Source organism: Nyctereutes procyonoides, unplaced genomic scaffold (assembly GCF_905146905.1).
Source record: "Nyctereutes procyonoides isolate TBG_1078 unplaced genomic scaffold, NYPRO_anot_genome, whole genome shotgun sequence".
In the NCBI taxonomy this organism is placed as follows: Eukaryota; Metazoa; Chordata; class Mammalia; order Carnivora; family Canidae; genus Nyctereutes; species Nyctereutes procyonoides.
In genome coordinates this window covers 12,438,067-12,450,942 of record NW_026575140.1, presented here as the reverse complement: position 1 = coordinate 12,450,942, position 12,876 = coordinate 12,438,067, and the positions used below count along the sequence as shown (strand labels likewise).

The following is a 12,876-nucleotide window of genomic DNA, read 5'->3' as shown; positions in this document are numbered from 1 at the left end:
TAGGTCTTTGTTGGAAATCTGGGCTGAAAAGGGAGACTCTTGGTCCATATAATTAGTCTTTTCTGTGTACCTCCCTCCCTTAAAAATCAGAAACAGTTGGGGCAGCCCCCGTGGCTTAGCGGTTTAGCACCGCCTTCAGCCCAGGGTGTGATCCTGGAGACCCGGGATTGAGTCCCACATCAGGCTCCCTGCGTGGAGTCTGCTTCTCCCTCTGCCTGTGTCTCTTGTGAATAAATAAATAAAAAATCTTAAAAAGAAAAAAATCAGAAACAGTCCTGAACAAAGGAGCATCAAAGGGGAGTGGATTGATGGAGGCAGTAATGCGGGAGTGGAATGGCTAATGATATTTAGGGACCTCTTCCCCCAGGGCAGACCACAAGCCAGAGAAAAGCCTTCACCCAGTTTTGCTATTCTGAACACAGGATACTAAGGATGAACTTCGTGTTCCTGGTTTTAAGACAGTGGTTCACATATCTGAGAGAATAAAAGCTTTCTTTACAGGTGCTTTAGCATGTGCCACTTTCTTTGAGAATCTTACCTCTTTCTTCCTCACTTTTCTATGTCTTAGAATGTGATAGATGGAGACCTCTGTGAGCAGTTCAACTCCATGGAGCCCAACAAACAGAAGAACGTCTCTGAAGAACTGGACCGAACTCCACCTGAAGTGTCCAAGAAGCTTGAGGACATCCGGACCCGCTATGCCTTCTGAGCCCTTCCTTTTCCTGTGGGGCTTGTGTCAGAGACTTTGTTTTGTTTCCCTCACCATCTGGCTCTGAACCAATGGCAGAGGAAGGGTGGCTGGATAATTAAGACTTTGTAATATTAACGCTAGTTAGTCTTTCCTGTCCACTCTTTCCCTGGAGTGACTGGTTCCCCCTAAAACTGGCACTGAAATTTGCGCTGCTTCTTTCTGCCTAGTGCATAGTACATTGCTCCCAGGTTTTGGTGTGTAATAAGATGTTCCCTCAGCCCCAAAGCCTTCCCTGCATTGATATTTCTGGCTCTCTTGTCTACTTTTGTATACACCCTTAGTTTTTAACTGGCTTTCCTGTAAATATAGTTTTGTACAATGTTATCTTTGTGGGAGGGAGGGTGGGAGGGAGTTAAGCTGAGGTGGGGACCAGGTGAAATATAGTGTAACTCCTGAGTTCTGCCACTCTGCACTCTAACCCGAAATACAAATCTAGTTTTTAAGGTGGCTTGTGTCCATGTGTCTTTTCTGGGGGCGAGAATTTAGGTGGGAGATTTGAGCCTGAGTTGGAGCAGAAAGAATGGAGTATTCTTTTTTCCAGCTACCTGCTTGTACTTCCGGCACCCTGTGGCCTCCCACTCCCAGCTCTGTGGTGCTGGTTTGGCTTCCTCTAGTTCTTTTTGCTATGCAGATGCTACATGGGCTCTGTAATAACCATGTGGTGAGCCATGCCTCTTCGCATTGGATATTGAGGTTGGTGGCTGATTTCTTCTCCCCTGTTTTAGCTTCCTTCTACTTTGAGGTCTTGGTATGCATTCCAGCTAGGTAGTCTCTTAACAGATGCTCCCTTTACTTCTACAGCTCCTGAAATGATCGTTTGCCATATGACTCCTAGGAAAGATCAGTAAGTACAGAAAAACCCAGATACTAACCTGCCCTTGAGAACAGTCAGTATATGTGGTCCCTGTTTAAAGGCTCATGGGTAACCAACCATTGGGGGCGGGAAAAGGGGAGTCCTGTCTGCAGTGGACATCTTAGACAAGCTCTGGAGGGCCTTGGAGTCTGAGGAGGTAGCACTATTAACCTGTCAGCTGCAAGTGTCCTGATGTCAAATGTTCTGGCCCACACCTGAAAAGGCTGCCTTAATCTTCCAGGCAGTTCCCCAGCTTCTTTGAACCTGGAGAGACCTTAGCTCACTGCTGTGAGATCAGTCTTTCACAAAGTAAAATATTCCTGTGCGTAGGCTCAGCCACTCCACAAACAGATTCTCTGTGGCTAGTACTGGTTTGGAATCAGGAATGGAGATGATTAGACAACAGCATTTGGCCCTGGGCAGCCTATACTCCAGGGTTGAGAGGGTCACTGATGCTGCCCCTGAAGCTGTGGATCTCTTTAATCTTGATTAGGTTTTAGAGCCAGCAGTAGAACAGATTTTGCCAGGAGTTGAATCCCTAGGTAACATTCTTTCTCAGTTATCTCACTGGTTCATTTAGCAGATGACGCTTTTGAATTGTTTTCATGGCCTAATTCCAGGGGTCTCATTTTTTTTCTGTGGCCCCTACCTAAACCCATTTCGTTTAGTCTGTTAGATTGTATGATGTTAACATGTAGTAGTCTGGGAGACTTGGTATTGATGTTTGAGTAGCAGTGTCTTAGTCCCAGTTTTTTCCTGAGTTTGTCATTGGGGGTTTATGTAAGAAAGGAAAACCTGATCTCTGTATAGAATTAGGAATTGTCTTTTTTTGGATGGTATAAACAAGTTTATTAACAAAATCACAGCCAAGGGAAAGAGGACACTGCATGCCATGCAAGATGATGTGGGGATTGTACTTAACTCAGTAAATAGCTTGGGGCTTTGAGAGGGAGACAGGTTTTATAATACCAAGAAGGTGGGTGCCTCCTTCCGGGGGGGGAAGATATGATTGTGATTGTCTTGTTTAAATAAATCCATAGACCAGCATGCATTGAAACCTGCTGCCTAGAGGGGACAGGAACTGTCTAGTCCTTTGATAATGAGGGTTGTTTAGCTTAGGGAACCTTATTTGTTTTTTGTTTTGTTTTTTTAATATTTTATTTACTTATTCATGAGAGACCTAGAGAGGCAGAGACACGGGCAGAGAAAGAAGCAGGCTCTGTGCAGGGAGCCCGATGTGGGACTCAATTCTGGGACTCCAGGATCACACCCTGGGCCAAAGGCAGGCTTCAAACCACTAAGCCACCCAGGGATCCCCCCCGAGACCCTTATTCATAAGAGCAGAGTTGGGAGGGAAGCTTGCAATTAGGCCATTTGAAGCCTTTTTGGTTTTACAGCATTTAATATTAAATCTTAATTTTAGATCTTTTACCACAGCTGGGAAATGTATTGTTACCTGATTATTGCCCCACTGGAGAGCTACAGGTAGGCCAGGGCAAAGGCTTCAATATTATGAGATTCTCTTTCCCATTCCTCTATTACCCAAAGCCCAGGGAAAATGATGACAAACTCAGTGGAATTGTCACTGAAATGTGGGTTGGGTATTGTAAAAGGTTAACTGGTAGGTGACAGCAGATCATGAGCTAATAATATTCTGAGTATTATACTAATAAAAAGCAAGTAAGAAATTCACAGGGCCTGCTCAGTTGAACTTGATAGCCTAGTAAGGAGAAAAGGCTTTCAAATGTGACATAGTCAAAATGTGTTTATAGTAGAAAGCTAGGATCAGGCAACATCTGGTTTGGCCAGATAATAGCTGAGTTAATTTGGACAAACCATTTAAAATTTATGGGCCTTGGTTCCCAGATTTGTAAGTTTAGTAAAGGGAGAGATGTCATATAAGCTGCAAGCAAGTCCCTTAATGTGTTGCTTGGTTCCTAAAGAGTCCCAATATTTATCAAAAAAGAGTGACCCTGTATCTTCTGTTTGTATGTTTTATTTTTTTCTTAAGTTTCCCTAATCATGAAAATCATCCCTTAAGCCACTCAATATAGATTCCTGGGCATTTTCCCCTAAAGATTCTGAAACACTAAGTCTGGAATGGGAACTTATAAACTCACAACCCTGAGTTCAGTCAAGTCTTTGCCTTGCCTCTATGAGTAGATGTGTGACATTGTCCAGGCAGGTTGGCATCTCACCTGTAACATGGAGATAAAACAGAATTGTGAGGATAAAATGAGAGCATTTATCCAAAATGCCTAGCACATTGTAAGTGCTTATTAAGCCAAACCTGAGCTCTTAATATACTTGGGACTTAGGTCAGGAAGCCAGTGAAGTCTTGGATTTTCCTTAGAAGTCACTGAAGAAAAAAAATAAAAATAAAAAAATTAAAAAAAAAAAAAAAAGAAGTCACTGAAGAACCATAGACTGAGTCTCCTTCCCTCCACACCTTGTACACGTTACAATGTTTTCTTTCTCCCTTACATGATTTGCTTTTGATGTATATTGACTTTCTCACATTCTCTGTTGGTGTAGCCAAATGGGTGCTGGATGAGATAGAGTTTTGAGGGATACACAGATAACATTTCAATTCCATAACTGAGGGGCCTTCGCTAGATTTGAGTTCTCTACCAGGATTTTAACACATGGAAAGATTTTCTTTTTTATCCCCTCAGCTTTGAAATATAATTGACATACATCACTGTGTAAGTTCACTTTTTTTTTTAAGATTTTATTTTTTTAATCATGAGAGGCACACAGAGAGAGGGGCAGAGACCTAGGCAGAGGGAGAAGCAGGCTCCATGCAGGGAGCCCGATAAGGGGCTCGATCCTGAGACTCCAGGATCACTGTATAAGTTTAAAGGGTATACAGCATAATGGTTTGACTTACATATATTTTCAAGTGATTATATTCAATATCTCCGATAAAAGGATATTAGTTTTTTTCTCCTTTTGAGCACTTAAGATCTACTCTCTTAACTTTCATATATAGCACATAGCCGTGCTAACTATAATCATGTACACCTCGAATATTTATGACTGAAAAAAAATTTTTTTTTAATGACTGGGAATTTATACCTTCTGACCGACCACATTACTCTAGCATTGCTGCACCCTCCATTCCCAACTGTCGATTTCTTCTTTTTTTTTTTTTAATTTTTATTTATTTATGATAGTCACACAGAGAGAGAGAGAGAGGCAGAGACACAGGCAGAGGGAGAAGCAGGCTCCATGCACCGGGAGCCCGATGTGGGATTTGATCCCAGGGATCCCCCAACTGTCGATTTCATCTCTTTTTAGGAGTTTGATGTTTTTTTAGATTGTACATATAAGTGAGGTCATACAGTGTTCTTCTGTTTGACTTATTTCACTTAGCATAATGCTCTTAGGGTCCATCAGTGTCACAGATGTCAAGATTTCCTTGTGATTTTTTTAAATGACCAAATAATACTCCATTGCATGTATGCATATATGTATGCATATACCAAAATTTGTTTTTATTAATTTTTTAAAAAGATTTTATTTATTCATGAGAGACACAAAGAGAGGCAGAGACACAGGCAGAGGGAGAAACAGGCTGCATGCAGGGAACCCGATGTGGGACTGGATCCTGAAAGTATCTGCATGGTATCATCCAACATGATACCGGAATCATGCCCTGAGCTAAAGGCATACGCTCAACCACCGAGCCACCCAGGTGTCCCCAATTTTTTTTTTCCAGTTTAGTTAACATCAGTGTTATATTGTGTTTCAGTGTTTGAGGTGTACAATTATATAGTGATTCCACAGTTCTGTACATTAGTGCTCATCATGCTAAGTGTACTTATAATTCCTATCACCTTTTTCCCCTATTCCCCTCACCCACCTCCCCTCTGGTAACTGTTTGTTTAAGGGTCTGTTTCTTGGTTTGTCTCTCTTTTTTCTCTTTCTTCATTTTGTTTCTTAAATTCCATATATAAGTGAGATCATATGGTATTTGTCTTTATCTCACTGAATTTCACTTAGCATTATACTCTCTAGCGGCATCCCTGTCATTGGAAATGGCAAAATTGCATTCTTTTTTATGGCTGAATATTTCTTTGTGAGGGTACACACACACACACACACACACAGACACATCTTTACTCATCTATTGATGGGCACTTTGGTTGCTTCATAATTTGGCTATTGCAAATAATGTTGCTATAAATAGAAGTGCATGTATCCCTTTGAATTAGTGTTTTTGTCTTTTTGGGGTGAAAACCTGGTAGTGATTACTGGATAGTAGGGTAGTTATATTTTTAACTTTTTGAGGAAACTTCGTATTGTTTCCACAGTGGCTGTACCAGTTTGCGTTCTCACTAGCTGTAGAAGGGTTCCTTTTTCTCCATATCCTCACCAGCACTTGTTTCTTGCTTTTGATTTTAGCCGTTCTGACAGGTGTGAGTTGATACCTTATTGTGGTTTGATTTGCATTTCTCTGTTAATGAGTGATGTTAATCATCTTTTCATGTGTCTGTTGGCCATCTTTGGAGAAATGTCTGTTTTTGCCTTCTCATTTTTAAGTTGGATTACTTGTTGTTTTGCGTGTTGAGTTGTATGGGTTATCTTGGGTGCTGATCTTTTATCTAATATGGTATTTGCAAATATCTTCTCCCATTCAGTAGGCTGCCTTTTAGTTATGTTGATTGTTTCCTTTTTTGTGCAAAAGCATTTTATTTTGATGTAGTCCCAATAGTTTATTTTTGCTTTAATTTCCCTTGCCTCAGGAGACATATCTAGAAAAACGTTGGGATGGCCAATGTCAGAGACATAACTGCCTGTGCTCTCTTGAGTTTATTTTTGTATATTGTGCAAAAAAAAATGGTCTTAGTTTCATTCTTTTGCATGTAGCTTTCCGGTTTTCCCAGCACTGTTTGTTGAGATACCACAAGTTCTTTATTCATTTGTCTGTGGTTGTTATTTCCATGTCTTGGCTATTATTAATAATGCCACTGTGAACATGGGGATGCACATACCTTTTTCATTTCTTTTGGATATATTCCCAGAAGTGGTATTGGTTAGGTCATAGGATAGATCTGTTTTTAATTTTTTGAGGATTCTGCATACTGTTTTCTGTAGTGGTTGTACCTATTTACATTCCCACCAACAGTACACAAGGGTTCCCTTTCCCCACATCCTCTCCAGCATCTCTTATCTTGTGTTTTTAATGGCCATTCTAACAGGCTTGAGATGACATCTCATGGTGGTTTTGATGTGCATTTCCTAATAACTGATGATGCTGAGCATCTTTTCATGTGTCTCGTGGCCATCTATTTACAATATATCTATATTGGAAAAATGTCTATTAACTTCCTTTGCCCATTTTTTTATTGAAGTATAATTAACATACAGTGTTACTAGTGTCAGGTGTGCAACATAATGACTCAGAAATTCTATACATTACTCAGTGCTCATCAAGATAAGTATAATCTAGAGGTGCCTGGGTGGCTCGGTTGAATAAGTAGCCAACTCTTGGTTTTGGCTCAGGTCATGATCTCAGGGGTTGTGAGATCAAGTGCCATGGACTTGAGATTCTCTCACTCTCCCCCTCTGCCCATGCACATGTTCTTTTTGTCTCAAATAAATAAAATCTTTTTTTAAAAAAAAAGTTTTCTTGATCCTCTTTATTTATTTTTTAAAGATTTATTTTTATTTATTTATGATAGAGAGAGAGAGGGAGGCAGAGACACAGGCAGAGGGAGAAACAGGCTCCATGCTGGGAGCCCGACGCGGGACTCGATCCCGGGACTCCAGGATCGCGCCCTGGGCCAAAGGCAGGCGCGAAACCACTGAGCCACCCAGGGATCCCCTTGATCCTCTTTATTTCACCCTTCCCTCCACCCCCTCCTTCCTGGCAACCACCAGTTTGTTCTCTGTATTTAAGAATCTTTTTGTCTCTTCCTTTGTTCATTTGTTTCTTAAATTCTACATATGAGTGAAATCATATGGTATTTGTCTTTCTCTGACTTATTTTACTTAGCATTATACTCTCCAGGTCCATCCATGTTGTTGCAAATGGCAAGATTTCATTCTTGTGTATGATTGATAGAATAATATTTCATAGTACATATATACCACATCTTTATCCATTCATCTATTGATGGATACATGGGCTGCTTCTATATCTTGGTTACTATAAATAATAACTGCAGTAAACCTAGGAGTGCATGTATCTTTTTTAGTTAGTGTTCCCTTTGCCCATTTTTTTTTATGAGATTGTTTACTATTAAGTAGTAGGAGGTCTTTATATATTTTGGATGTTAACTCCTTATCTAGGTACTTGGTTTGCAAATAATTTTTCCCATCCTGTTGGTTGTCTTCTCACTTTGTTGATTTTTCTTTTTGTGCAGCTTTTTAGCTTGATACAGTCTCACTTGTTTTTCATTTTGTTGTTTGTGCTTTAGATGTCGTATACAGGGATTGTCACCATTGAGCTTCCTTCATTTTTTTTTTTTTTTTAATATTTATTTACTCATGAGAGACACACAGAGAGAGGGAGAGAAGCAGAGACACAGGCGGAGGGAGAAGCAGGCTTCATGCAGGGAGCCCGATGTGGGACTCGATCCCGGGTCTCCAGGATCACACCCGGGGCCCAAGGCAGGCGCCAAACCGCTGAGCCACCCAGGGACCCGCTTCCTTCACTTTTCTGTCCATAAATTTGCTTCTTGTCTGCAAGTAGAATTTCTGGAGCACAGGCACAAGGAATTAGGCTTGAATATGTAGAGCTCAAGAATTTTGTCTAGTTCATAGCTGTTGCCTCAGAACATACAAAACGTGTTTGATAAAACTTGATGAGGTGCTTGGGGAGCCCTACCTTATCATGTACCATCAATAAAGTATACTGTACCCAGCCCCCCCCCCAAAAAAAAAAAACTTGATGATAGGATGAGGATAAGTTATAAAACCCATCTATAAAGGTGTTAAGGGAGACTAATCAATTCCTTTGGTTTAACTGAGCAGCCAGGTGAATGGGAACTCTGAGTAGCCTTATAAAACACATCAGAGCCTACCATGGAACTCAGGAGGGATAATGCCTGAGTCATTTGCCCTTAGTTATTACTAAGATTGCTCCCATCCTATTGCTCTGTTAAGTTTCTGTAACTTGGGTCTAAGAAAGGACTGAAAAGTTTTCAGCTGCCTCATCTTTCCCTGACCTCATGGTTAGAGGTTCTGCGGATGTCATTTCCTTTGGAAGATCTCTTGCCAAGAATAGCATTCCTTGGGGGGAGGGGGCTCAAGTTGGACTATGGATGGAATGTTAGGTTTTTTTTTAACGTGTTGCTAGCAAGACTGCTGTGGCTGGGAAAGGCTCGTGGAGTTCACTTCTCTCACGGGGAGAGTATTGGTCTTCAGAATGTGTGCTGCTCCTATGATGTAGCCTCTTTTGAGTTTCTCATTAGTGGGAAGACAGGAATGTTGGGAACATTCTTCAGATAAGATCAACCTGGCTTCCAGTTTTTTATTTTCTGACTTCCAATTTTTTTTTAAATTTTATTTTTATTTTATGATAGTCACACAGAGAGAGAGAGAGGCAGAGACACAGGCAGAGGGAGAAGCAGGCTCCATGCACCGGGAGCCCGATATGGGATTCGATCCCGGGTCTCCAGGATCGCGCCCCGGGCCAAAGGCAGGCGCCAAACCGCTGCGCCACCCAGGGATCCCTGACTTCCAATTTTTAAAAAAAAAATTGTAAATTCTATTTCTATTCAAAATAGAAATGACATGTGTTTGTCTAAGTCATCTACTTGCTCACTTGCATATGGAATATTGTATTTGAATATTTTGTTTATCATACCTTTAAAATACATTCAAGGGCTATATCAAGACCTCAGAAGAACCATCTCTGCTACTGAAATCAATCAAATTGTCCAAAAAAAATAACAGTGTGGGGGCCAGATAGCTTACTCTTGGGTACGTGGTAGGGCTTCAGTGAACACCTGTGGTCAGTGACTGATGTATATCTGAGGATCTGATAGCCGAATGTGTGGGGCTTTGTGAAGATGAGCTAACTGAAATCAGCAGAGACAAACTACACAGGAATCTGAAGAGTCTCCTTCACCAGTCTGCACCAGCATAGCCAATTGCTTGTATAGAAGCTTGAAAGCCAATGTCAGAAGACATGACCAATCCACTAGAAGATGCTGCTAAATTTGTTTATTCCTCCAGTATTTACCAGCACCTACTACGTACCACATCCTTGCAGGTCTGCTTTGTACCCAGAAGTTGAAGGAGAGTTATTATTTTATAACCTAGTAGTTTTGGTAAGTCTGCTAAGAGAGCCTGGCAAGTTTCTGAAGAGCCTGTCTCATGTCTCTGGCGGTCTCAGATAAAACAGCCACAGCCTTGCAACTTCTGGGAAAAGCCGGAAGATCCCAAGTCGAAAAAATGGGGAGGTGGAGGGTGGGCAGCCAAAGGTTTTCAGTACAGAAATGCAAGGAAACCTGTGCAGTGGTTTTTAGCTCCAGCTAGATATTAGGATCATTTGTCAGATTGCTGGATTTTGTCCCTAGATTACTCTTAAATTTCTGCTGTTGTCTGAGCATCTGTATATTTCACAGTCTAGTGGTCATCAGACTTGGAAATCGTTAAGTTGGGTGGGGAATGAGGGAGCAGTGTTTCTTACTCAAAATGTAGCCAAATAAATAAATAGACCACGGTTGTAAATTCCAGTTTGGGGACAAAAGGTTGGGAGATTCAGATAGCTCAAAGCCTGTCCATACCATCCAAGCCCACCTTTACCCCTCAAATCCAGAAACCAATACCTAGTGGGTTTTGTTGAAACCCCAGAGGCAAACCCATCTCAGTTCCCTACCTGTGCCTTCTAGAGCCTTCACATTTTCAATTCACAGGACTACCCAGCAGAACTTGTTGCCTTGTCTGACAACAAACAAAAGTCTCGGAATGAGTGTTGACTTTGAATTAGTTCATTTGGAAAGAGTTTTCACACATTTAATAATTTGGGGTCGTGAATAGATGTGTATAGGCTAGTGACATGATGGTCAAAAGAAGCATCAACATTTACTGTGAGTTATTAGGATTTAGTGTTAAGGCAGTCTGAGCAACCTTTTCCCTTTATGGAGCTGTTGCTGCAGCTGGATAAAGGCCGCTTAACCACGGAAAGCTGTCAGAATTAAAATCCTATCTGCCAAATGCCAAGTGGAGTGAAGGCCATAGAAAGAACCTTGGACACAGAGTCCAATGACCTGGGTTCACTGGTCTCTCTGAGCATGGTCTCAGTTTCCTGTCTGTAAAGGAGAATAAAGCCAACCTTCAGGGGGTCATGGTAACAGCAAAATGGTTTTGCTGAGCTTCCAGAGCATTTGAGGAGGCATGGCCACTAAAGTTGGGTCTGGAACCCTGGGGTGTCTAGAGCCATCCCCCATCTTGAACTGCAAGATGTACGATACTTTGAAAAGGGACATTTCAAGCCAAGAGGCCTTAGCACGATGGAGTTTATTCAGACTTCTGTGAGGCTCTAGTGAGATCCTGTGGCTGTGCCCTCATCTCCACTCTCCTGCCGTCCCAGCAGGCCAGTATGAATCAATTTGGCAGAGCTTTGCCAAGGCCTCGTGGAGGGTGTGGCCAGGATAGCCACAGCCTTGGGGAAGAGTGTGGGGAATTAGCCAAGTACATTTCTAGTGTGGGCCTTGTCCTGCTGGAAGTTCAGGGCCAAACCGGGAATCCAGTTTTGTCGACCCAATTCAGAAATCATTTCTTGAACTATTTTGCCAGGCATTGACATTCTGAATAAGACATGCTAACATGTATGCTAGCATCTTTCAAGCTAGGTGCTATGGAATCCTAGATGTTAATAAGAGGCCTCTTTTTTTTTTTTTTAAATAAGAGGCCTCTTAATAAAAATTCTGTGCTTCCATTCAAAGAAACAGTACAAATTATTGTCTTAGATAGTTTACTGCTTTAAACAGAACCCTTCCCCTGTTCCCTGATCTCTGTTTGTAATGTCCACTGGTGGAGGAGCTAAAGGATCCTTTGAAGGGTTGACCCACCCCTAACTCCAAATACAGGGATCTTGCTGTGAAAACAAGGTGATGGAGCTGCCCCATGGTGCCCACAGAACTCTGCTGGGCAGAGCTATTCTCTGCATTTGATCTGACCCAGGCAAAGTGAAAGTGCCCTAATTGGAGATGGGGCTGAGCAAAGGGCCTCCCTTCTGTGCCCTCAGAAACTCCCTGTGCTGTGTGTCCTACCACAAATTACACCAAAACAGTCATGTCAGGAAGCCCTGACCGTGTGATCTTAGGTTAGATACTTCATCTCTGGGCTCGTGGCTCCATCTGTATGCTGGGTAATTTGGTCCTCAGCAGTGGTGATTATTTATCAAAGGCCTTTTCTCCATCTGTCCCTCTATGTACACATGCACTCCAGTTATTATCATGTCATCAGTTTTATTAAGTTTTGCAGGGAGAGTATTTTTTGCCAGGGTAAATGTGTTCTGGAGAAGAGCTGGGGTAGCCCCTTAAAATGGCCCAACCTGCCTGGGAGCCAAAATTTGATCCTGCCATTAACTTGCCAGACGCCCTCAGTCAGGAAAGAGTTCCTGGCTGATCCTCTGGTTTTGTGACCTCCTCCTACCCGCACTCCCAAGGCAGGCTGGGGACACGTGGCCTTGCCCCGCCCTTGCTGGCTTCAGTTTCTGAATCGGCAGCTGCTGTGGCCTGCTTTCCCCGCCCTTCTCATCAGTCGGGAAGCCGGGATTGTGGGTTAGGGGAAGCCGCAGCCTTTCCCACCTGGCATCCACTGCCCCCAGTTCTTGGGCACCTGCTCCAGCTGTGGAGCCCCTCAAAAACTTCAGCAAGGCCCTAGAAGACCTCATCCTCGTGGGTGAACAGGTAAGGCATTCATTTTTTTTCTCACGTGGTTTCCTTTTCCTGATTTCACCTCAATTTAGCTGCTGCTTTCACAGATCACAACAAGAGGGATTAGAGCAAGCCTTGAAAATACAGCCCCCGCCAAGAAGCTCTGAACTGTCTCAGAAATGGTGTGAATTCTCTGCGTGTTTCTTCAGCCTTGCAGGAGAAAAAGCAGATCCAAATAACCATAAAGCAAGTTACTTTTTCCATGTCCTCTTCTGAGTTTTGTATACCAACAAACCTACATTTTAAAATGATTGTTGTGGGTTACTGGGGGCTGCTCCACTGCATACTGCCTTAGGTCTTTAGGTACTATGGTGTGAGTTACCACATGCATGAATTCCCTAGTCCAAAATTAATTGATTTAAAGTTCTTTTTAA

The 12,876-nt window shown here is 42.2% G+C and overlaps 2 protein-coding genes across 9 annotated transcripts in view; both read left to right on the top strand.

The window, feature by feature from the left end:
* SF3B3 (splicing factor 3b subunit 3) overlaps positions 1-1,109 on the top strand; it is a 54,856-nt gene extending 53,747 nt beyond the window's left edge. For both annotated transcript variants that reach the window (XM_055305911.1, XM_055305912.1), the window contains exon 26: positions 569-1,109. In XM_055305911.1, the coding sequence (XP_055161886.1) occupies positions 569-709 (141 nt within the window). In that variant the 3' untranslated portion in view covers positions 710-1,109. The remainder of the gene's footprint in view (positions 1-568) is intronic.
* Positions 1,110-12,324: 11,215 nt separating this feature from the next.
* IL34 (interleukin 34) overlaps positions 12,325-12,876 on the top strand; it is a 57,717-nt gene continuing 57,165 nt past the window's right edge. For all 7 annotated transcript variants that reach the window (XM_055304729.1, XM_055304731.1, XM_055304737.1 and 4 more), the window contains exon 1: positions 12,325-12,475. The gene's annotated coding sequence lies outside the window, so the exon portion shown is untranslated. The remainder of the gene's footprint in view (positions 12,476-12,876) is intronic.